The following is a 25,018-nucleotide window of genomic DNA, read 5'->3' as shown; positions in this document are numbered from 1 at the left end:
AATTCAATCTTGGGGATATAATGTCATCAGGACATAATATGTATTATGCACACACACACACACACACACAGCCCCTTAATGGGGTATATGCCTCAGGGAACATGTTCATGTTGAGAGAAATGGTCAGAAGCTTTGCTGGCCTGGATAAATTTCCTGGAAGGGGTAAAACCTGAGCTGATGGTCCAGAGATTGCAGAGATTTGATTAGTTAGGAAAAGAAGCAGAGCCAATGATGCATGAAGGTGGAAGGTGAGAGCGAAGCCAGTGTTAAGGGGAAAGCCGTTGATGTGAAGAGTGAAATCACCATTTGAATCATGCCTCTGACTTTGTGATTTGGGGTGAGTTCACTCTTCTGAGCTTTTCTGTTTTTTTCATCTGTTAAAGTAGGTTCATGGTACCTCGAAGTTCTTATAAAGATTAATTAAAATTTGAATGATCTGTATCTATCTCTTTTATAATTTATATATAATATAAATACAGAAGAACTTTGTATAAGCCATCAAATAACATTTTTATTTTGAAAATAAGGAGGCTCTGTTTGGGAGTAACTAGAAATCAGGCTGATTATCTTTAATAGAACTTTATATGGGAGCGTATGAAAGGCAGACAGGCTTAGAACAGATTTAACAATAAGAAGCCACTGAAGGACATTTACGTTGGGAAAGTGGCATCCTGTTTTACAGAATAGTTGTCTGGGAATAGGGTGCAGGATGAAATTTGGGATTTGAGGGTCGAAGGTCTAGTTACAAGGATTGTCTGTGCCTGGTTCTTTCTGTGGCTTTTCAGAATGTTTCTGCAACTTCATTCATGTTAACTTTATGATATATATTTTTAAGAATTTATTTATTTGAGAGAGAGAGACAGTGAGAAAGAGATCATGAGCAGGGGGGAAGAGTAGAGGGAGAAGCAGACTCCCCACTGAGCAGGGAGTCCGACATGGGGCTCGATCCCACGACTCTGGGATCATGACCTGAGCCAAAGGCAGACGCTTAACCGACTGAGCCACCCAGGCCCCCATTCATGTTAACTTTAAAAAAGCTCTTAGGGCCTTCAATAGTGAGATCCTTTCATCTCTGCAGTAAGGGAGGGGGCTTCAGATTACTTGTTAGGATACCACCGGGTGCTCCTGCTTCTTTACAAACGTGTAGCATTTTTCAGTGAGCCCTTTAATTTGGGAGGAGAGATACATGGCCAAACTTAAGTGTTTAAGTATAAGATTGATTTAGTGTACAGCTTTGCTCATAACTTGAAATTAATTAAACCAATTGCATTTTTCCTTTTTTGTGGCTGGATTGCAGCAATTTTATTTCAGTGCTTCTGTTATCTTCTTGAGAGTCTTGTATTTTTGGTTCTGAGGACTGCATAAGAATTGGCAAAATGAGGCATTTATGAAGGAAAAATCTGTTATATTTTTGGGTAGCTGTGACTCAAGTAATGAAAGAGCCTTGAGTTTACCGTTTCATCGACTTTAGTTCCAGATGAATTTATAACTGTGGCTCAGAGATTCTTGACCTATCAGCAAATCTTCTTTAGGCAAAAGAGCTGGAAGGGACAGTCTTTACATTAGGGCCACTTACTATTTCCTTACACTTTTTTTTTTTCCCTTGTGCATCAAAAGCTGAAGTTTTTGGAAGTTCTGAAGCTTGGGTCCATCTCTTACATTTTTATTAATTCTGTGCTATCTGTTGTGAGACGTTACAGGACATTTATCCAAGTGAATCATTAAAACAGAAGAATAGTGCTACCAAGTTTCCTTCTTTGAGATTTGGTTGAGTGATTTTGTAGCCCATGTAATAATAGGTCACTGTGGCTCTTTTAAATGCAACACTCTATGGCACATACAGAAATAAACCTGACTTTATATCCTTTAAAAACTGTTCTAAGAAAAATTGGCCATTGAGGTAGCTTTTTTAACTTCAGGAATGCATTGCAGTGGAGATGCTTATAATAAGTTGGGTTGACACAGGTCTAGAGTCAGGGATCAAGAAACTTTGGACAAGTGTGCTGTATGGGTAGCAGCAAACTGCAGATTTCTAGGCTCTCTGAGGCAGCCTATATGCTGGTTATGAAGGCTGATAACTATCTGTGTTTCCCACTGGGAAGAAAAGCATCGGGTGCCTGGGTGGCTCAGTTGGTTAAGCGACTGCCTTCAGCTCGGCAAGAAAAGCATCTTCTCAATCCAACAAGTGGAAAAAGGAATTTGATTAGCAATCGGGCATGTAGTACATTTCTTACATAAAGTCTGTCTCCCACCCAGAAGAGCAGGTGTATAGAAGAAGGGAATCCAGAGTGGATCACTCTTTATAGTATTTCCTTTACTGCTTCTTCAGCTGGATTCTCTGGATTGCCTTGGAACCTGGGATCTGGGACTGGTGGGGCCTCTTAGCCAAGGAGGCTGGAGTGGACACTGGGTGAGACCCTGGCAGACAAATGGTGGTCTTCTCGCCCATGCTTCTCATCGTTTTGAAACAAGTCATGGCTTTGGAGGTTTAGGTTAAGAATTCAGAAATAACCTTAAATATGTCTGAGGCTTCAGTGGACATGGATGTGGGGGGCCTAATTGATTAATCCTGTATATGGATCTTTGCCTTTGTTGATGGAGAATTTCTGGGGACAACTGTCTCAGAGAAGTGAAGACATACTCCCAGATGTTCCTACCCCATACCTCTCCACAGTGGAAATAACTGGCAAACCAAAGATGGGGAGCTGGAAATGAACTTCTGTGAAGTCTCTGTCCTTCACTTAGGATGTCAGTTTCCAGAGAAGTTGTCAGGAGCGCAACAGGTCAAAAACTTTATTCCCCCCCCCTTTCTTTCTTTAAGATTTTATTTATTTATTTGAGAGAGAGAGAATGAGAGACAGAGAGTATGAGAGGGAGGAGAGTCAGAGGGAGAAGCAGACTCCCTGCTGAGCAGGGAGCCCGATGTGGGACTCGATCCCTGGACTCCAGGATCATGGCCTGAGCCGAAGGCAGTCGCTTAACCAACTGAGCCACCCAGGCGCCCTTTTCCCCTTTTTTATGAATTTTTATCAGTTTAAATCTTGTATTTTTTTCTAAGAATTATACCTTTAATATTTTTCTATCAGAAATAATTGGTGAGTGGAGCCGCCTGGGTGGTTCAGTCAGTTAAGCATCTGCCTTTGGCTCAGGTCATGATCCCAGGGTCCTGGGATGGAGGTGGCCCCCCCCCCCCCTGCCCCTCCGGTCTGGCTCCCTGCTCAGTGGAGGGCCTGCTTTTCCCTCTCCCCAAGCTCCTCCCCCTGCTTGTGCTCTCTCTTGAATAAATAAATAAAGTTAAAAAAGAAATAATCGATGAGTGATATTTATAAGAACTTCCTTTATACAATTGAACAATTACTGATGTCGTTAAGCAATAAAACCACATAGAGATTTGAAGGAAAAATTATTCCATCACTTCAGACGTATCATCGTGAGCTAGCGTGTGCTAGCTATCTGGTGTATTATTTTCAGATTTTCTGTTGCCCCCACAAAGGTACAGGCATACATACCGGGCTTTAAATTTGTGCTGTACTCAGCAATTTACTTAAAAAAATCACCAGCATGTCATTAATATCTTTTCAAGAAGGCACATGTTGATATAGTTTGTGTTTGTTAATAATTACAGAATATTCCAAGTATAGAACTAATTATAATTTAGTCACTTATTCCTCTGTTGTAGAAGATTCCATTTGATTGCATTTCCCCCTCCTTTAACAAAATGGCCCTGGTAAACATCCCTTGTATATACATAGGTGATGCATCATATATATTTAACTTGTAGGAATCCAAATATATCTGTTTAGCAAAAAGTTAAGTAAATAAAGAAAAATTAAGATATTAAGAAACCACCCATAAAGGGGTGGGAGTGGGGATGGATGGATAATTCACCTACTCTTGTATTCAGGGAGCTGATAGGACATGGGAGCAGTGACTTTGCTGGTTGTCATTCTCAGTTCCCTTTTACTTTTTTGTGTAAGTATCTGAGAGCTGGAGTGTGATTCTGGTGTTTTAAAATGTGTGTAAGTTTTTATGGTCCACAGACCAAAGCCAGTACTCTGGTGTTCAGCCAGTCTTCTTCTAGCCCTGGAGGGAAAATTGGTGTGTGTTGGGATTTACTGAGAGGGTGGTGTGTCTTACTCCAATGTGATTCCTTCCTTCCTCTGTGATTTTTAAGAGGAAATAGCTAATAATATCTAATGATTAGAATGAAATTACCTAATAATGAGAATCTAATGATCCCTTTGAAATGCCATTATTTTGTTTATACTTAAATCCTGTATTTGTATGGTAGAGTTTTATTTCCAACTTACTATTATGGAATCTTTCAAACTTGTAAAAAACAAACAAACAAACAAAAAAACCCCAAAACATTAGAGACAATTGTATAAGGAATCTCCACGTCCCCTTCCCCCAGTTTCAACACTTAGCAACTTCATGGCCAGTCTTGTTTTAGTTCTATCTCCCATCTCTTTGTCTTCCTGTCTGCATCATTTTAAACAGATCTCAGTAATCATATAATTCCACATAGGATAGCTTCATAAAAGTACTGTTGTTTGTTTTAATTGCAATACCCTTTTCAAGATCTACATTCAGTATCCCCTCTGATAGGCCAAAAAAGAGAAGGGCATCTCTTTCATTGTTCTTTTAATCGACAGATACCCTTTTTTGGCCGTTCGCTTAAGTTCCTAGGTAGTTCTCCTGTGAAGATCAGAATCCTTTTATCCAGACGTTTTCTATCAAAAATTTGTATGCTACATTTAAAAGCCAATCCAGGGATGTTTTTACTGAATCTCATTGTGTATTAATTTGTGAAGGATTGGCATTTGTGTAGTACTAAGTCTTCCCAACCAGGAATACACTGCTGCAGAATCCATCTATCGACTGTCACTTTCTCCTACGTGGGAGGGATTCAGCCCAGACTCTAGAGGAGAGGCCCAGGTCTCAGGACGTCTTCCTTGAGAATTCTAGGTTTAAGTTGTATCTATTCTTGATACTACAACAGGCACTGCACAGAGCTTGTGGTGATTAGACCATCCTGCCATCTTCCCAGAGCCTTCAGTCCCATTTTAGTATTATTAGAAGCTTCCTGAAGATGGAGTCTACATCCCGAATAGCCACCACTGTTGAGCACCTACTGTGTACCCCAGCTTGTTACTAGCTGCCAGGGGTACCCTGGTAAATAAGACCCACCAGGCCCTCTGTCTTGGAGCTTAGGGTGAAGTGTGGAATCATTATGGGTATAACAAACCACCTCAAATTGTAGCATAGGGCATTCTGGGTTTAATTCATATAAAACTCTGCGAGGTTTTACATATTTATTAAAGTCATCCGATACAAGGGGAAACAAGATAGGTTAAGTAATTTGCCCAAGGCCAGCACTGAATTATATCGGTTTTAAACCCCAGACTCATTGCACTCTGTTGACATATTTTATTCAGTTCCTGTGGGTTGCTGCTGCTGGTTATTCAGATCATCCCTGTCCTTTTCTTGTTCTCACATTTCTGTTTTCTTAAATGATGAATTAACATGTGAGGAGTAATTCACTTATAATGAGAGCGTGACTGAAGTTCTGGCTCAGTAAGGTACCTTTCAGATTCACCTGGTATTTGGTAATCATTACCTGATAGTAATAACTTCAAAATAATTTTATTACTTTATATTGGTTGAGAACAAATTTCTTTATCCCTGGATAAAATATTTACTAGTTGTTCCCTTTTTATAAGATTTAAAACAACTTTCATAAATTCTTTATAACATTATTCAGTGATTATAGGACACGTTAGGAAATTGTATAAAATGATATATAATTGTTAGTCTTTTTTAAATGAGATTATTTCCTTTTTTTTCCTAGAAACCTTTCAGGGAATTTGTTTTCTTCATTATCTCAAGGAACTTTTGATTATCTTGGCTCATTACGGTCTTTGTAAGTAATTTTTTTTCCTGTTTTGATAAATATATCTTGGTTTTTAAAAATTAAAAAGTTATTAATGGTTTAAGAGACTTCATAGGGAAAATCTGATGATTTTGCAAAAGTTGGACTCTCACTCGAGAGTATGCATTCTCATTGGAAAACATACCGTAAACCTGAATAATGTGTTTCAGACTGGGACAACCGTTTTCTCCTTAGAATGCTATATCTCTCTCTATATTTAGAGTAAATAAATTGGCAATTCATTCTCTTTCACTTTATTTTTCAAGTTAGAAAATATTTTACTGTTTGACTAGTTGAATCCTCAAAGTATAAAATATCCCTCCCTATGAAGAATCTATAGTTAAGAATATTTTATGCTTTTGGGATTTACCTTTTATCCTGTAACCCCTTTCCCAAACTGAATTCACAACTTATTACTGACGTTGCTAGGAATGTTTATGTAGAATGCTTGCTTTATGAAATCAATGCAAGATCATATCGACACTTCTCTGTAGCTTTAGAATTGGTGGATTTCTTTTTTTTTTCCCCTCCTGGAGCAGTTTTGTTAACTGAGATTGTACGGGAGTTCCTTTTGACAGTAATGGTATTTCTAGCTAAACCATAATATATTTCGAACTATAAGTTACACTAATTTCTATTGGAGATACAGTTAAATATAATGCTTTTTAAGTTTTTATTGTGTATAATTTATGGGATTGACTGTTTTTCCAAGGAAAAATGTCTTCTCTCGCAGATGCTGTTCGGTGTTTGCTGACTTCTTTCCTACCAGCCCTCCCTTCCGCTCCCCTCCCCTTCTCTGCTCTTCTTGAAGTTTCTAGACCTAACGCTTAGCAGTTTTCAGTGAGATGTAGCTAATACTTAGGCATTCATCTGGCTCCTCAGCATTACGGTGGACCCCTGTACGTGCTTCTGGAGCTATGTTGGATTAAACTCTGTCTGGTCTTTTTGTTTCCATTACTGTTTTTTAGTGAAAACATCTCTTTTTGGCATATTTAGTGGGCTCAAGTCAGCCATTTATGTGAAGGTAAGAAAATAAAAGAGACTACAAAGAATAATTGGGCTTTTGAGACCCTGGGTAGCAGGAATGTAGGAAGTATTTTTGTCCAAAAACTGGGGAAAATGACCAGTGTTTTTTTACCCGATAGTGCTGGAAACCGACCAGAAGGTGGTGCTTAGGAGTTAGAAATCAGTGCAGGCATCCTGTATTGGTTTTTAAAATTTACTTTCTCTTTGTGTATCTCATTCCAGCTCCCATCATCCCTTTTTTTTTTTTTTTTTTTTTTGCCAAAACTAATAAGTTGAAGCCTGTGCTTGTATGCTATCTATGTTAGGAGCACATATTATGTTTGCTCTTTGCACTTTGATTTATTTGTATAGAACACGTTACATTCTGTATTGGTTGTATTTGTTTTGTTCCGCTATTATATAATGTCCTCCGGGTTGACAGGGGACAGCATCTGTATTTATTGTTATTAGCTGGACTTAGCACACTGTGCAGCACATAAATAGCACTTTGTAAAACCAAGTATTCAATAAATTATTGTGCTTTTATCCAAGCTATATATATATTATCCTCTCTTTGTTTCTTATACCCAGGTGCCAAATTATAAAACTTCTTGCCTCATGTAAAAATAATTCTGTATATTCTTTCATAGCAAGTGTGAGGTATTCTTCTCTTTTTGATTGGTTGAGTCTGTACCCCTTAAGTTTGTAAGTATCTTGGTATCACTTGGTGCAAGTGGAGAGATGTCAGAGAGAGTCTCCACTCTTGATAAACTTAGACTCTAGTCAGACTAGACAGAATATAACCATGGTAAGTGGTCACATATTCCTTTATGTTGCCAAAATTAATAGTTTGAAGGCATTTAAAGCAAGAACATGGCAATGATGTTGGAACAGTTAGGGAAGTCTTCAAGGTCCTGTGTTAGTGCCACCATGCTTAATTGATGAATGCATAGAAATTCGATTCGCACAGAAGATGGGAGATTTGGTCTTCTGGACCCTGGGATTAAGGAACTTGTTGCATAGAAGGGGGATGATGTGTAGATTTGTATTTGCATCCCAGCTTTGATCTAAAGCAGGTAGTCCCTGAATTCGCAGGGAGGCGTGCTGGGGTCAGCCATTCCACCTCTCTTCTCACTGGAAAGGAGAAGAGAACCAGTTGGTATAGTATGTGCCAAAGGCCACTGAGGGTGAGCGGTGGTGTGCTTGTCACCCAAAGCAGAAGCCAATATAAAGCAAACATGCTATTTAATTTTACTCACCATACTCCCTAATTTGTATTTTGTATGCTACAGAGAATTTCAGACTGAGTATCTTTTGTGTGATTGTAACATATTGTGGATGCATCGCTGGGTGAAGGAGAGAAACATCACTGTTCGAGACACGCGCTGTGTTTATCCGAAGTCTCTTCAGGCCCAGCCAGTCACGGGGGTGAGGCAGGAGTTGCTGACATGCGGTAAGGGAGAAGGGGAAGCAGAGGAAGGGTTCGTCATATTTTACTTGCTACTCTGTTTTTCTTGACAATCTGAAAATTCTCTGTTTACTGTGCTGGAATTGATTATAACCATTAATCTTCACGGATCTGATAATACATATTTAGTTTATGCGAACAGTTAAGTCAGCTGGATAAAAAATCATTTATTTGATTGGTGTTTAAAAGGTTCTTGGGTTCTGAACAGCTTTCTTTATGGAAAACAATTTCAGAGAATAGTGTAGAGCTTCAGATTTTCCATCAGTTGGCAAACCAGGAATTTGTTGATAGTTAAAAAAAATCTGAGAATGCAACCATTATTTGTTGGTACGAATGTGAAATAATAAGAGACTTTTTGATACAGAGTTTGGCAGTATGTATCAGTGTTCTTAAAAATTTGATACAGTTTGATCCAGTAATTCTACGCGAGGGTTTAATTCTTAGGAAATGATCAGCTTTGTATGTCAATATTTAAGTATAAGCATATCTTCAAGTCTCAAAAATAGGGGATTGGTTAAATGACTTGTGACACATCCATTTATAATATGCAGCTATTGAAAATCATGATTTTTGAATAGTATCTGAAGACTCGAGGGAAATATGTTTATTAAATTGAAAAGAAAAAAAAAACCCCATAAACCAAAAACAGTCCTTAAAATGATCAAAGGAGATTCCAGTTTAGTCTTTGTATCTGGAAATAAGAGTTCTGTACTTTTTTACGTTTTCTGTTTATTATCATTATTGTTGTAGTTCCACAAGTGAAGTATGCTATTGGATGAAAATTAAGATTTGTGAAAAGAAACAGCATGTACATATATCAGATCATCATGATGTACACTTGAAATATCTTATAATTTTGAATGGGGGAGGGGAGAATACAAATAAATATTTTACAATTTTGTCAGTTATACCTCAGTAAAGCTGGAAGAGAAAAGAAACTAAAGGAAGTAAACCAAACAAAGCCCATCTTGCATTCTTATCACTCAAAGGTAGCTGTTATCAAAGATAACTTAGTATATCTTCTTCATCTTTTTCCTGTGCTTTGACCAAAATGTCATCATACTCTAATGGTATTTTGTAACTTTTTAAAACCTGAGATAATGTAAACCCATTTTCTTATCATATAAAATAGATGCATACCAATTCATGATATAGATGTTGTTACCATGTCTCTTTAGGTTGTTAATAATTTCTTCATAAATAATTGCAAGGATTAATTTCCTTGCATGCACGTTTGCATATTGTGCTGTTCCTCCTTATTTTAAATAGACTGCTGCTAAAAACAGTAGATAGTGGGCTAAATATTCTAAAGGCCTTTAATGAGTCCATGGTGTTTGTATGTATTTTTGCATACATATTTAGGATTCCTCCCTTTTGTTTGTATGACTGGAAAAAAAGAATATCAGCTTTTTAATAGTGATGGTAATATATGGGATTTTAAAAGATTTTTCTTTCCCTATTCTTTAAATGTTCTAAATTTTTTCAATGAGTATGCATTACTTATATAAACAGAAACCAGTGGTTTAATCAAAGGTAGTGCTGTCTGCTGAGGGTATTAAAATTATATATATACTTATCACCAGTTCCATTCTCCAGGTTCAAGTATCATTTTACAATCTGTTTTTTTTTTTTAGTAATTGCTTAGATATCACCAAAAAGGAACAACTTTAAGTGTCAGAACTGATTATGAGATGGTTTCATTTCAATTTTACTAATTTTGTTTTCATCTAGGACTCATTTATCTCAGTAGGAGCCTTGTTGGTGCTAGCATTAAAATGCTGGTTACTGAGAAAAACTTGTTTCTCCATTTAAAAAATTTTTAATTAGAATTTCTATAACTTTTTTAAAGATTTTATTAGAGAGAGAGAGAGAGAGAGAGCGAGAGAGCACGTGCGCACGCACACATGAGCAGGGGGAGGGCAGAGGGAGAGGGAGAAGCCGGCTTCCCGCTGAGCAGGGAGCCCGATGCGGGGCTCGATCCCAGGACCCTGAGATCATGACCTGAGTCGAAGGCAGATGCTTAACTGAATGAGCCACCCAGGCTGCCCCTCTGTTAACTTTTAATTCGGGAGTGTGAATATATAGTATTGTATTTGTTTACTGAGTCTTCGTTTTATTGTCTGTAGACCCACCCCTTGAATTACCATCTTTCTACATGACTCCATCTCATCGTCAAGTTGTGTTTGAAGGAGACAGCCTTCCCTTCCAGTGTATGGCTTCATATATTGATCAGGACATGCAAGTGTTATGGTATCAGGATGGACGGATAGTTGAAACTGATGAATCACAAGGTATCTTTGTTGAAAAGAACATGATTCACAACTGCTCGTTGATTGCAAGGTAAACTGTGGATTTTATTTATTTCAGAATTGTCACGTTTAGTTAGAATTTAAATTAATAATTTTTCTTCTTGCATTTAAAAACGCAAACCTTTGGTTTTCCTTTTCCTGATTTTTACTTCTCCAGAAATTAAGGAGTTGCCTTTTCCATCCAGTTGTGATGAAAAAAGCATAGGATTAAAGGGAAACACTGTTATACTTTTTGTTTAAAGTTTTAGGTGGGCAAATGTAAACTTTTAATGCCAAACTTAATTTCTAACCATTTACTGCTGCTAAACTCAGATTTTCACTTTTAGCAATCACCTAAGTTTCACTATCTTGGTTAATGCTACATCTTAAGATACTTCCTTTCTCTACTTCACTGGTATAAAAAAAATATAACACCTGTTCTGTTAATCCCTTGCCTGGTATGATCACCAAAATCATTAATTCAAATGAACTTTATAAAGTGTAAAAAAAGAGAGTAAAAATGTATGTATTACCATCACTATATATTTTGTTTTGGTAAAATCGTAATCTATAGGCATTGAATTTCCTTTTTCTTCTCCCCCCGTCTCTCTGTTTCTGTGTGTCTCTTTCTGTCTCTCTTTCTTTTTTCCCTTCCTACCAATTTCTTAAAGACAGAAGTCAACTTGAACATTTAATAATAGATTTGTAGTTTCCACACTCTGCCAGGGCGTCTTAGGGTAATATCACTGCAGATTCATAGAAGTGCCATTAAAAAAAAGTCTGTAGCTGTCTGTCTAGAAAATAAAGACCCTCTGAGTTGAGAATCATGTGTGGAAGTTTTTGGGGTAGAATATCCTATTTTATAATTTCTGTTTCCCTCCTGAGATTTGCTGTCTTGTTAATTAGAAGCATGTTTTCCTTTTTGTCTTCTAACATATTTATAGTAGATGCTTTTAAATCCTTGCCTGCTCGTTCCAACATCTGGGTCATCTTGGGAGCATCACCACTGACTACTTTGCCTCTGTATATATTTTATAGTTTCCTATTTAAAAAAAATACTGTTTATGTGTCTAGTAATGCTGGATTCTATCTTGGACAGTATGAATGATTCCCTGTAGAGAAGCTGACAAAGCACAGCCTATGGGCCACATGTGGCCTGATGGACCTGCTGGCTAAGAATATTTTTTACATTTGTAAATGGTTACATTTCAGATGGTTATGTAAGTAGCTATATACTATCTTCCAAGTTGCCTCTTGGCCAGAAAAGCCTAAAATAATTACTGTCTGGCCTTTATTTTTTTTTTATTTTTAAAGATTTTACTTATTTGACAGCGAGAGAGAGCACAAGCATGGGGAGCAGGAGAAACAGGCTCCCCGCTGAGCAGGGAGCTCGATGCGGGGCTCGATCCCAGGACCCTGGGATCATGACCTGCGCTGAAGGTAGACGCTTAACCAGCTGAGCCACCCCGGCATCCCACTGTCTGGCCTTTAAAGAAAACCACTTTTTGCAAATCCCTGACTCTGGATTCTCTTCCCTTTGCTTGAAGTCAGCTGGTTTTTGTTCCCTTAAGCAGTTACTTGGCTAAACTGAAACTCCTCGTTGTCTTTTCTGTGATGGCAGCGGCTGAGATCCGCGTGGTGTCTACCCTATCTGTGGGAACCAGGGGCCAGTTAGAGATCTGTGTGATTTTATATGCAGAAGTTTGGGCTTCCAGCCATGTTCCTTTCTTCCTCTGTGATTTTTCAACAAGTAAGACTGAATTTCTGTTTGAGTAGGGCCTATCCTTGCACAAAAGCCATTGGAAACCATTTCCTGGGTCTTACTCCCCAGTGCTGATGCCTTCTTCCTAGGGTCAACTTCTCTCTGGTTTCTGCTTGTTTTGGATCACTGGCCATGTGTTTGTTTAAAGTTTTGCTTAAAGTTTAAAGTTGTCATTTTGTAGTTTGTGCAGAGCTTATAAATAATAGTGAGCTGCACGGAGGGTAGTTTGGTAGAAGCTGGTCTGCTGTTACCAGAATCAAAGTTCCTTTATTAGGGCATAAGATTGTCAGAAACAGTTTATTAGGTCCCAGTGAGAGAAGACTCTTAATTGTTACTTTACTTGTATTGTGGTGATAATTTCATAAGCGTATATACATGGGTTAAAACTCATTAAGATGTGAGCTTTAAGCAGTTTTTATTATATGAATAGGTAATAATTGACACACGATACGACAATAAAGCTTTAAAAATATATAGAACCCTGGGGCACCTGGGTGGCTCAGTTGGTTAAGTTGTCTGACTCTTGATTTCAGCTCAGGTCATAATCTCAGGGTTGTGAGATGGAGCCGCGCATCAGACTCCATGCTGGGCGTGAAGCCTGCTTGAGACCCTCTCTCTCCCTCTCCCTCTGTCCCTTGCCCTCCCCCCCGACCCCTGATCGCGCTCATGCTCTCTCTCTCTAATTTAGAACTCTTTATATTTTGCAACTATAAAGTAACTAGATTAACTTTATAAATTTATTTCTGCAAGTCATACTTTGAATTCTTTATAGCAGTACAGAAAATTAAGGTTAGCATCCTTGCCTCATAGTTTTGTTGGGAGGGACACTTGACTCATATGAAAATCTTTTGTGTGAAGACTGAAGTCCTTTACCCAGAATTTGCCTCCGTATTAATAATGAAGTTACAGAAAAAGGAAGTAGGGTATTGAATTGGTTAACCTGAGAGATAGCTGTTGATTCTTCATTGGTTTCTTTATGTCATCCACCCTTCATTAGTAAGAATCAGAGTTTGTAGTTTTCCTCAAAGATGAAATTGAAGCTGCCTCTTCCTCCTTAAATTTCTAAATACGCTGCCTTGAGGATTCCTGGAAATTGTATTCTGATCATTAGTTTTAGACATTGAATGTATTGCTGAAGGTCATCTTTAAAAACACGTTGGCAAAATATATTAGGACCTGAGCTCCCAGTGGGTGTGCTAAAGCCCCTGGGACATCAGTGAGTTCACTTAGAGAGCTGCTGTGGGGTATTTTAAGTTTTGGAAGAAGCATGGTAATGCTTGACATTTTTTGGACACCACACAGCTACCAGCCCCAGGCAGTGATGATTTCATTCGATCGTGCTGCTGATGCCATACTTGAGGGTGCTGAGTTCTTGGTGATCACTATGGTGCAGAGCAAATACTGTGTGAAAGTCATTGTGGAACGTGAAATAAGGGTCTCGCTGTCTGTTCTTTATCTGACATTAGATTAATTTTAGAGTGCTCAGCAGACAAGCACAACCCATCAGGAAGTTGGGTTATTTAAGAATGAAATATTTATCTCAAATTGATGTGTGTTATTTTTTCAAATGGCTATGAAGTTATTAGGACATAGCTACACAGTTCTGGGATTTAGTAATTGGACCATCAGAGGTATTTCTTTTGGGTTCGGAGCTCTCTGAAACAGTTTTCTGGTCAGTGAAGGTGCTGTGAACCAAGAGAGTTTGGGAACCTCTGGATTAGAGAATGATTGCTTATTTTGGAATTTGGTTATTTAAATTTAATGTAAAATATTTTTGTGTCACTTTATCTTGAATATATTTATTACAGCGTTTTGGATTATTCACTGACTTAATTAACAAAGATGATAAACATTTTCTTTGATTCAGAGTAACAGTGCCTCAAAGTCTTTATTTGAACATATGATGTTGTGTAGCGATTAATCATTTAGGAGACTGGAAAAATGTGTCTTAACTTCAAGGCATAACTTTGTAAACTAATTAAAATGATATATCTTTTATGTCTAATTATCTCTTATTTTTCTATTTACATAAAAGCATAGCATGGTGGGTCATGTGGCAGGGAGAAAGGTTAATTGAAGGTTCTGACATTTGCTCTTTAATTAATAGGCTTTATATTAGAGAATTATGAGTTCGTCTTGAAAACTGAATATACTGACAGCTCTTTAGAAATATAGCTGTTTTATAAATGGAAGTGTTCCTTTACGTGGAAAACTCCTTTCGTTAAAGCATCAATTGGTAATTTATTAAATCTTTTTAGAGACTTAATGAGTTCCTCTGCAAAATGTTTTTACCTTAAATATTTTAAATATTCTCTTCATAATATTAATCTCCTTCTTTCATGCTTGAATATTTCCCTCCAAATCAGTGAAAAGGTAGACATAACTTGGAAACGTCTCCATTAGTTTTGCTGAAGAACGTGCTGTGATGTTTTCGCCTTTGCATTTGCTGTCCCCCTCCGGGCTGCGTCCTGTTCTCACTCTTTCTGGCAGAAATGTCAGGCATGATGTACCCTTGCGCTTTGTTCATACTTCCAACATAGCTCTTACCAGAGCGTTTTTTTTTTTTTTTTAATTAACATGTAACGTATTATTTGTTTCAGGGGTACAGGTCTGTGATTCATCAGTCTTACACTATTCACAGCACTCACCATAGCACACACCCTCCCCAGTGTCCATCACCCGGCCACCCCATCCCTCCCACCCGCCTCCACTCCAGCAACCCTCCGTTTCCTGAGATTAAGAGTCTCTTATGGTTTGTCTCCCTCTCTGGTTTCATCTTGTTTCATTTTTCCCTCCCTTCCCCTATGATCCTCTGTCTTGTTTCTCAAATTCCTCACATCAGTGAGATCAGATGATAATTGTCTTTCTCTGATTGACTTATTTTGCTTAGCATAATACTCTCTAGTTCCATCCACGTCGTTGCAAGGGTCAAGGTTTCATTTTTTTTTTTGATGGCTGTATAATAATCCATTGTATATATATATACCACATCTTCGTTATCCATTCATCTGTTGATGGACATCTGGGCTCTTCCCGTAGTTTTTACCAGAGTGTTTTAAGTAGCTCTTCACCTGCTTGTCTTGACTTTCCACTGAAGTACTTAAGTGGAGGGATTGCTTTTTTTTTTTTTTTTAAAGATTTTATTGATTTATTTGAGAGAGAGAGAGAGAGAGAGCATGAGAGCGGGTTGAGGGACAGAGGGAGAAGCAGACTCCTTACTGAGCAGGGAGCCCAGTGTGGGACTCGATCCCAGGACTCCAGCATCAAAACCTGAGCTGAAGGCAGCTGCTTAACCGACTGAGCCACCCAGGCGCCCAAGGGATAGTTTTTTAAATTCGTTTTTATATATAAGCAAGTGCTTTGCCCACACTGTGCATTCAGACATACTTAACTAAATGAATGATAGAAGCCTGAGTTGTCTCCCTTTTTTGTCTAACCATTTTTTCTCTCTCTTTAAAATCTTTCTCCATGCAGTGCCCTAACCATTTCTAATATTCAGGCTGGATCGACTGGAAATTGGGGCTGTCATGTCCAGACCAAACGCGGGAACAATACAAGAACGGTCGATATCGTGGTATTAGAAAGCTCTGCACAGTACTGTCCTCCCGAGAGGGTGGTAAACAATAAAGGGGATTTCAGGTCAGTGACATGGAGAGTGCTGGAAAAATGATTTGCCCATATCTGTTTTTATTCTTAAAGCACATAATTGGTCTACTATCCTCAAGAAGAAAATTTGAGAAATATCTATGTTTTCACATATATATCCGTATATATCTAAGAACTGCCCTTCAGAACACTGATGTCAGAGTCATATATGAAGATTAAGAAGAAAAGGTGCCTGCACTTCATCTCAGACATGTTGATATAAAGTCTGTGCAGACAGAGTGTTTCATGTTTAACAGTTTGTTGTAAAAATTAAGAACCACTACTTTAGGGAAACATTTTGGAAATTCTACTAAAATTGCAGAATTCAGAAAGGCTAATGGTATGTCCTGTTTTTTTTAAGGGCTCTTTTATGGATGACCTTTGGAAGGTTTTGTATTGCTAAGATACTTTTAACTATTGGCAGTTAAGTAGACATGATAATGAGGAGAAAGCCAAGTTCAATATCCTCCCCAGTTTGGTCCTAAGCAAGAAGGACTTTGGGGGAGGAAAGCTTTTGGATGGCCTGAAACTCTGGGAGCCACTGCTGTTGGACTCTATTGAGATAAGCAGAATGAGTGAGATACTACAGTTTTTTTAAAGAGAAAATTTAAAATTTGTGGGAGGTAACAGCTTTTGCCTTAGACTCTCCTTACTTTCAAGGTTGTTTAAAAAACGTCTTTTAAATATATTACGTATTTAATGTTTTTATGTTCAGGATTTTAATAATGACTTTATAGTTGATGTAAATGAAGGGAACTGTGTGGCTCTTTAAAGCAGCATAAGTTTGTTGAATACCCAGTTTGTACTCCTGTGATTGGTACTCCTACTACCCCAAGTTTTAAGGGTAAGAAAACCCTTTGGTATTAATCTTTTAAATCCAAAGTGAATGATTTCACTCATATATGGAATTTAAGAAACAAAACAGAGGATCATAGGGGAAGAGAGGACAAAATAAAACAAGACGAAATCAGAGAGGGAGACAGACCATAAAATACTCTTAATCGTAGGAAACAAACTGAGGGTTGCTGCAGGGGAGGGGGGTGGAGGGATGGGGGAACTGGGTGATGGGCATTAAGAAGGGCACATGATGTAATGAGCACTGGGTATTATATAAGACTGATGAATCACTGAACTCTATCTCTGAAACCAATAATACATTATATGTTAGTAAATTGAATTTAAATAAATTTTAAAGAATAAATAAATAAAAATAAAAAATAAATCCAAGAACTAGCTCAGCTAGTTCTTAAATGCTTTTTTTAAAAACTGTCTTTTGTCCTTTAAAAAAAAAAAATTCTCCCTGACGCAAGTATATGGAAGTTAGCATTTATTATTGCCAATGGATAAGTCCTTTATGTAGATTAACTGTTAATAGATAATATTTATACTGTATACTTAAAAAACAGGTAACATTTGTGAATTTTGTTATATTCTGCATCTTTTATTAAGTAATCATAATGTTTTCCATTTATGGTGGATTTTCTATTTTTGCTCATAATTTGACTATTTTACATTTTTTAAAAATAGAAGAATCTGATTATTTGACTGATTAATGAATTAGCTTTTAACACTCCTTAGTATATTATGCAGTTAAACTTTCACTGCATTAATAAGATTTAGCTTAGTGTTGCTTAATCTGTTTATGCAGATTTTGGTAATGAATTATATTTTGGTATGACTGCTATTCTAATTTATCAGTTCCTATGTTATCGGTCAACTGTAACTTTTATTAAATATATTCAGTTCATTCCCAGTTTTGGAGAAAGGGAGCTCAAATGACAAAGATTTCTCCCAACTGCTAGTGACAATCCATGCCCACAGATTTGTGTAGTCTCTTGCATAGAGGGTACGTACCTTCTCCCAGATAAATTCAGTTCTATACTGTGTTGCGGGTCTGCTAGACCGCCCCCACTTGCAGAAATTTGCTAGGAGGACTCATGGTACCCAGCATGTAGTTGTAGTCACAGCTAAAATAGATTTTGGTTATATAGTAGATGGTAGCTGGATAACAAGGGGAAAGACATAGGTGCATTCTGGAGAGATCCAAGGGCAGGCTTCTTGGTATTCCTCCTCCAGCCACAAAAGGGCAGCAGCACTGTAGAGAAGTGGATACAGTGTTGCTCCCCAGAGAAGCCCTTTGGAGACTCAGTATCCAAAGTTCTTTTTGCTGGTGGAGTAGGCAGGCACCCTCTGTCTAGCATGTACCAAAATTTCAGACTCCCTACCAAAATTTCAGACTCCCGGGCACCCTCTGTCTAGCATGTACCAAAATTTCAGACTCCCGGGAAGAAAGCAAGTTTCAGCATAAACCGTACTGCTTCTCCAAACAGTCTAGGCATGGTGAACAACCCTTACTGGTTAACTGTTCATGGGAATACTCAAGTCCCAAATTCCTAGGTGCCACTGAAGGGCCCCCCCAGGGTGGCAGTCAGGCCTTGCTAAGGATAGCAGTCCTGCACCTGCTGTAGTGAATTGTCTGCACATCTGGGAACACTGCTTCTGTGCCATCTCTTGAACTGTTTTTCTTTCCTTTTCTTTTGTTTTCTTTTCTTTTGTTTTCTTTTTTTTTTACTGGATATAAGACCATTTTGCTGTGTTGATAGGAACATTTAGAACATTTTAAGAAAATGTCTTACGGTATTAAAATAAATGTGGCTGATAGTTTAAAACAGCTTAGTCCATGCTAACCTTTTAATTTTTTTTAAGCTCTTTGTTCTGCAAGGAATCCGTTTCTTCCTGATTTTTATCCATGATTATCCGTGACCTGTCCTAAGCCTGAATGTTTCTCCGCTGTGATTTGTGTCCGTGTTGGTTTTCACATCCTGTTTTGTCTTCATCTGTCTAGATGGCCCAGAACGTTAGCAGGCATTACTGCGTACCTTCAGTGCGCTCGGAATACCCACGGCAGTGGGATCTATCCTGGAAACCCACAGGATGAGAGGAAGGCTTGGCGCAGATGCGACAGAGGGGGCTTCTGGGCGGATGATGATTATTCTCGCTGCCAGTATGCAAACGATGTCACTAGGGTGCTTTATATGTTTAATCAGGTAACTGCAAAGTCTTACCTTTTGCTGAGGTTGTTAATGTATTTTAGTTGAAGTACCAGGTGTGTATGTGTGTTCTAAATACTAGTAAAGCATAAGGATTTGGTGTTTACATTCAGTCCGTCTGTATTCGGCATCAAGCCTCGTCACCGCCCCCGGCATTCAGGGTCCTCCCTGGTGTCCGTTTTCCTTTCCAGTCGCTGCCTTTGTTTGAACATCTTTATCATCTGTAGCCACTGTTCCAAATCCCAACCCTCCTTCAAATCCATCTGAGAAGCCACCTCTTGGGCTTCTTTTATAATCTCTGTGTCCCCAATGACCCCTTGTCCTACTTGTACCCCTCAGATGCCTTTTCTTGTCTCCGCTCTTAGGCCTCTCTTTTTAACCTGACCAGATTAGAAGCAGTTGAAAGATGGTTTTCTGTGTTACGCATTTTCTTATGCTCCTTGGTACCTGTTACACCCTTTGTGGAATGGTTGGTGCCAAGTTGTGTTTAAGTCAATAAATAAGCAAATGTAGACCATTACTGGCAGTGCATGGCAGTAGAGATAAATGCTTCTTCCTCCCATGCGTGGGGCTCCAGGGGAGTTATTGATCCCTCCCAGTCGGAATACTCAGGAAAGGCTTTACTAGCAATTGGCATTGAGTATGTGTAGAATTTGGATAAGTAGAGAGGGAGAGATGGTGCAGCATTTTTACCAGATGTATTTTGATGTATTACTGTATTTCAAAGTTGAAAAAAAAATTCCTTCAGGTTAGTTACCATTATAATTCCGCTTTCCTCAGGTTTGAGAAAGCGTTTTAAGAAGGTCCTGGTGATAAATGATAAAGGAGTTTGAATTCGCTGCCATGTTTTGAAATGCAAAGATAAAATATCAAAATTCGTTGTTCATTTTTGCCTTTTTAACATAGATGCCTCTCAATCTTACCAATGCTGTGGCCACAGCCCGACAGTTACTGGCTTACACCGTGGAAGCCGCCAATTTTTCTGACAAGATGGATGTTATATTTGTGGCTGAAATGATAGAAAAATTTGGAAGATTTACCAAAGAGGAGAAGTCCAAAGAGGTATTTTTCTGGTTCACCTTTGTGGCATATAGCATGGCAACATATGGTCATGTGGTAGAGCTGAATCTCTATTTTTAAAGCCTCTTTATGTTTGCTGTATTTCAACTAAATGCCCTTTCTAATTTCCAAAACTGTTGAGGAGAAATTTATGCTCCATTTAGTATAGTCATCTGCTGTTGGAGGGAATAGAGGTGGACAGTCAGTTCTTGGAAATTAAGGTATCATGATAGAGCAAAGCCAGCCTGTGTCCATACTGTGGGTTGGCTGTAGCTACCTCTCGGGCGTTCTGGCATTTCTCTTCCCCACACAGCCATGTGTTCGTCCTTCTCTCTCTCTCGCTCTCTCGCTCTTTTTTCCAGTTTTATTGAGAAATAAACATTTATCACTGTATAAGTTTAACAGCATGACGGTTTGATGTACAAATATTGTGAAATGATCACCACAATAAGTTAGGCTCACATCCATCTTCCCACATAGATAAAATAAAAAGAAAAAAAAAGGGAAAACAAATTTCTTTGTGTGATGGGGGCTCTCAGGACTTACTGTAACAACTTTCCTATATACCACACAACAGTGTTTGCTGGGTCGCCATTTGTGCTTCACGTCCCTAGTACTTACCGTGTGATTGGGAATTTGCACCTTTTGGCCGCCATCTTCCTCTTTCCCTTCCCCCCGCCCTCTGCCCCTGGTAACCACAAGTCTGTCGTCATTCTGTGAGGTTTCTTTTTGCCCACATGTAAGTGAGATCAGATGTATTTGTCTTTCTCTGTCTGATTTACTTCACTTAGCATAATGCCTTCAGGGTCCCTCCATGTTGGGACGACTGATAGGATTTCCTCATTTTTTTTATGGCCGAATAATATTCCTTTGTGCGTGCGTGTGTGCGCGTGCGTGCGTGTGCGTGTATATATCACAGTTTCTTTCCTTTCATCCATTGATGGATACTTAGGTTGTGCCCATGTCTTGGCTATTATAAATAATGCTGCTGTGAGCATGGGGATGCAGATATGTTTTCAAGTTAGGGTTTTTGTTTCCTTTGCATATATTTCCAGAAGTGGAATTTCAGGATCAAGTGGTAGTTCTATTTTTAATTTTTTTAGGGTCCTCCATATTGTTTTGCATAGTGGCTGTACAAATTTACATTTCTACCAAGTGCACAAAGGTTCCCCTTCATATTTTTACCAGTATTTTCTTGTCTTTTCAGTGATGGCCATTCTACCGAGTGTGAGGTAGTGCCTCATTGTGCTTTTAATTTGTATTTCCCGGATGACTAGTGATATTGAAGACCTTTTCATGTACCTATTGCCCTTTCAGGTCCTTTGCCCATTTTTAAATTGTGTTTTTTTTGGCTATTGAGTTATATAAGTTCTTCATATATTTTGCATATTAACCCCTTACCAGATAAATGGTTTGCACTGTCTTTTCTCCATTGAGTATTCTTGGCTCCCTTGTCAAATATTATCTTCTGCTACCTTTGAGTTCGGTTTGCTCTTCTCTTTCTAGATCCTTGAGGCATAGAGTTAGGTTATTTGGGATCTTTCTTGCTTTTTTTTTTTTTTCTTTTTAAAGGTTTTATTTATTTATTTGACAGAGAGAGAGACAGCGAGAGAGGGAACACAAACAGGGGGAGTGAGAGAGGAGAGGCAGACTCCCCGCTGAGCAGGGAGCCCGATGCGGGGCTCGATCCCAGGACCCCAGGATCATGACCTGAGCCGAAGGCAGATGCTTAACGACTGAGCCACCCAGGCGCCCCTCTTTCTTGCTTCTTAATATAGGTATTTATTGTGGTGAACTTTGCTTTTAGAACTGCTTTGGCTGCATCTCACAAGTTTTGGTATGTTGTATTTCCATTTTTGTGTCAAGAACCTTTTTTTAAGGTTTTATTTTTAAGTAATCTGTGCTACGTATGGGGCTTGAACTTACAACCCAGAGATCAAGAGTCACATGCTCTACCAACTGAGCCAGCCAACCACACGATCCTCAGGAGCCCTTTTTAATTTCCTTTAATTTCATCTTTGATCTGTTGGTTATTGAGTAGAGTGTTGTTTAATTTCCATGTGTTTGTGAGTGAATTTTCTAGTTTCCCTCTTGCTACTGATTCCTAGTTTCATGTCATTGTGGGCAGAAAAGATGATCTCAGTCTTGAATTTGTTAAGACTTGTTCTGTGGCCTCACCTATAGTCCATTCTGGGAAATGTTCTGTGCGTGCTTGAGAAGAATGTGTATTCTGCTATTTTTGGGTAGAATGCTCTATGTACATCTGTGAGGCCCAATTCGTCTGTAGTGTTTTTTGGATCCTCTGTAGTGTTATTGATTCTCTGGATGATCTATCCATTGCTGAGAGTGGGATATCAAAGATGGCAGCTACTACCGTGTTACTGTTTGTCTCTCCTTGTAGTTCTGTTTTCGCTAGGTGTATTTACGTGTTCCAGGGTTGGATTTACAGTTGATAATCTTCTTGTTACGTTGACCTCTTTATCATTGTATAATGATTTTTTTTTATACCGCTTTTAAAGTCCATTTTGTCCAGTACAAGTATAGCTACCCTCTTTGTCTTGTTTGGTTGTGGTTACCAGTTGCTTGAAAGGTCTTTTTCCATCCTTTTCACTCTCAGTCTACTCTGTCTTTAGGGCAAAAGTAAGTCTGTATGCAGCATATTGCTGGATCTTGTTTTTTATTTTTTTGTTTTTGTATTTAGTTTTTTGGGTTTTTTTTTTTTGTTTTTTGTTTTTATCTTTTGAGCTAGTCTGTGTCTTTTAATTGGAGAATTTAATTTTCTTATATTTAAAGTAATTATTGATAGTCCTTACTAAGGACTTACTGTTGTCATTTCGTTAGTTGTATTCTGATTGTTTTGTAGATCCATTATTCTATGATTCTTATCCTTTTTTGTTTTTTTGATGTCTTTTGGTATCAGTATGTTTTGACTTCTTGTTTTCTTTTGTGTAATTACTACAAGATTTTTCTGTGTGGTTGCCATGAGGCTTACATAAAAGATCTTAAAACTTAGAACACGTATTTTAAACTGATAAAAACTTTAGTAGAGTTTGTAAGCTTTACACTTTTCCTTCTCCTCTTCCTCATGTTTTAGGTTACTGCTGTTATTTTTTATACAATGTAAAAAACATGTAGGGGTGCCTGGCTGGCTCAGTCTGCAGAGCATGGGACTCTTGATCTTGGGTCATGAGTTGGAGCCCTTTGTGTGGCATAGAGTTTACATTAAAAAAAAATTTTTAAATACCATGTTAATTGTAATTATGGTTTTTTAAGTACGTTCTTAACTTTTTTTTTTAAGATTTTATTTATTTGACAGAGAGACAGCGAGAGAGGGAACACAAGCAGGGGGAGTGGGAGAGGGGGAAGCAGGCTTCCTGCGGAGCAGAGAGCCCAACGTGGGGCTCGATCCCAGGACCCTGGGACCATGACCTGAGCCCAAGGCAGACACTGAACGACTGAGCCACCCAGGCACCCTTACACTTTTAACTTTGAAACTAGAGTTTTAAGCAAATTATACACCACTATGTCATATTACAGAATATAAAATGCCTATATATTTACCATTACCAGTGAGATTTACACTGCCTTTTTAAGTTTTTGTTATGTTAGTGCTCTTTTACTTCTACTCAAAGAACACCCTTTAGCATTTCTTGTAAGGCGGATCTGGTGGTAATGAACTCACTCAGCTTTTGTTGGTTTGGGAAGGTCTTATCCATTCTTTGTTTCTGAAGGACAGGTTTTCTGGATGTAGAATTCCTGGTTGACAGTTATTTTCTTTCAGTATTTTGAACATGTCGTCTTCTCTCCTTGACAGAAATGTTTCTTTTGAGAAATCCGAGAGTCTTACGGGGTTTCCCTTGTATGTAACTTCCCTCTTTTCTCTTACTGCTCTTAAATTATTTGTCTTTGACTTTTTAATTATAATGTTTCTCAGCGTAGCCCTTTTCAGGTTCAACCTTTTTGGGGTCTTTTGGGCCTCACCGACCTGGATGTCCATTTCTCTTCCTAGGTTTGGAAAGTTTTCAGCCATTATTTCTTTAAATATATTTTCTTTTCCTTTCTCTTTCTTTTCTCCTTTTGGAATTCCCATAATGTGAATATTTTGCTTTGTTTTGTTTTATTTTGTTTTCCCATTGTGTCCCATAACTCCTGTAGGCTTTTTTTCATTCTGTTTCATTCCCTTTTTTGCTCCTATGATTCTGTAATTTCCAATGTCCTATCCTCTCTAGTTGTTGATTCTTTTTTCTGCATGGTCGAGTCTACTTTTGAAACTCTGTTGAATTCTTCAGTTATTATATTTTTCAACTCCAGGATTTGTTTGTTTTTGAATGGCCACTGTTTCCTTGTCCGATTTACTGTTTTGTTCATGCACTGTTTCCCCCATTTTGTGTAGTTGTCTCTGTTTTCTTGGAGCTCACTAAACTTCCTTAACAGGATCATTCTACATTCTTTGTCTGACAGGTCATGGGTCCTCCATTATTTTAGAGTTAGTTATTGGAACTTTATTAGTTTCCTTTGGTGGTGTCCTAGTTACGTGACTTTTCACGATCCTTGATTCCTTGCGTTGGTGTCTATGCATTTGAGTAATGGGGCTCCTCTTCTAGTCTTCACAGGTTAGTTTTTTCACCAGTCAGCTCTGTTTGGGTTTCTGGGTGTGTCTGCTGGGCATGTCCTTGGGCAGGTGGGACCTGCTGGTATCATCTGCTTCTGGGCGGGGGAACTGTTAGAGCTCTGAGGATGGGGATGGGGGCTTTTTCCCCTGGCTGAGAACTGCGGGCTTTGTTCTCTGCCCCAGTGAGGCTGTGGGAT

General features: G+C 38.4%; 1 protein-coding gene across 1 annotated transcript in view; it reads left to right on the top strand.

The window, feature by feature from the left end:
• ADGRA3 (adhesion G protein-coupled receptor A3) overlaps positions 1-25,018 on the top strand; it is a 125,108-nt gene that overhangs the window by 55,422 nt on the left and 44,668 nt on the right. Inside the window, exons 7-12 of the mRNA XM_025887523.2 lie at positions 5,852-5,923; positions 8,230-8,390; positions 10,532-10,745; positions 15,930-16,094; positions 18,946-19,147; positions 20,057-20,212. Of these exons, the coding sequence (XP_025743308.1) occupies positions 5,852-5,923; positions 8,230-8,390; positions 10,532-10,745; positions 15,930-16,094; positions 18,946-19,147; positions 20,057-20,212 (970 nt within the window). The remainder of the gene's footprint in view (positions 1-5,851; positions 5,924-8,229; positions 8,391-10,531; positions 10,746-15,929; positions 16,095-18,945; positions 19,148-20,056; positions 20,213-25,018) is intronic.

The sequence above is a fragment of the Callorhinus ursinus genome, unplaced genomic scaffold, assembly GCF_003265705.2.
Source record: "Callorhinus ursinus isolate GAN/ISIS: 27379988/994484 unplaced genomic scaffold, GSC_fseal_2.0 scaffold4, whole genome shotgun sequence".
NCBI classification, from domain to species: Eukaryota; Metazoa; Chordata; class Mammalia; order Carnivora; family Otariidae; genus Callorhinus; species Callorhinus ursinus.
The sequence above is the reverse complement of the archived record's forward strand: the minus strand, read 5'-3'. Positions and strand labels throughout refer to the sequence as shown.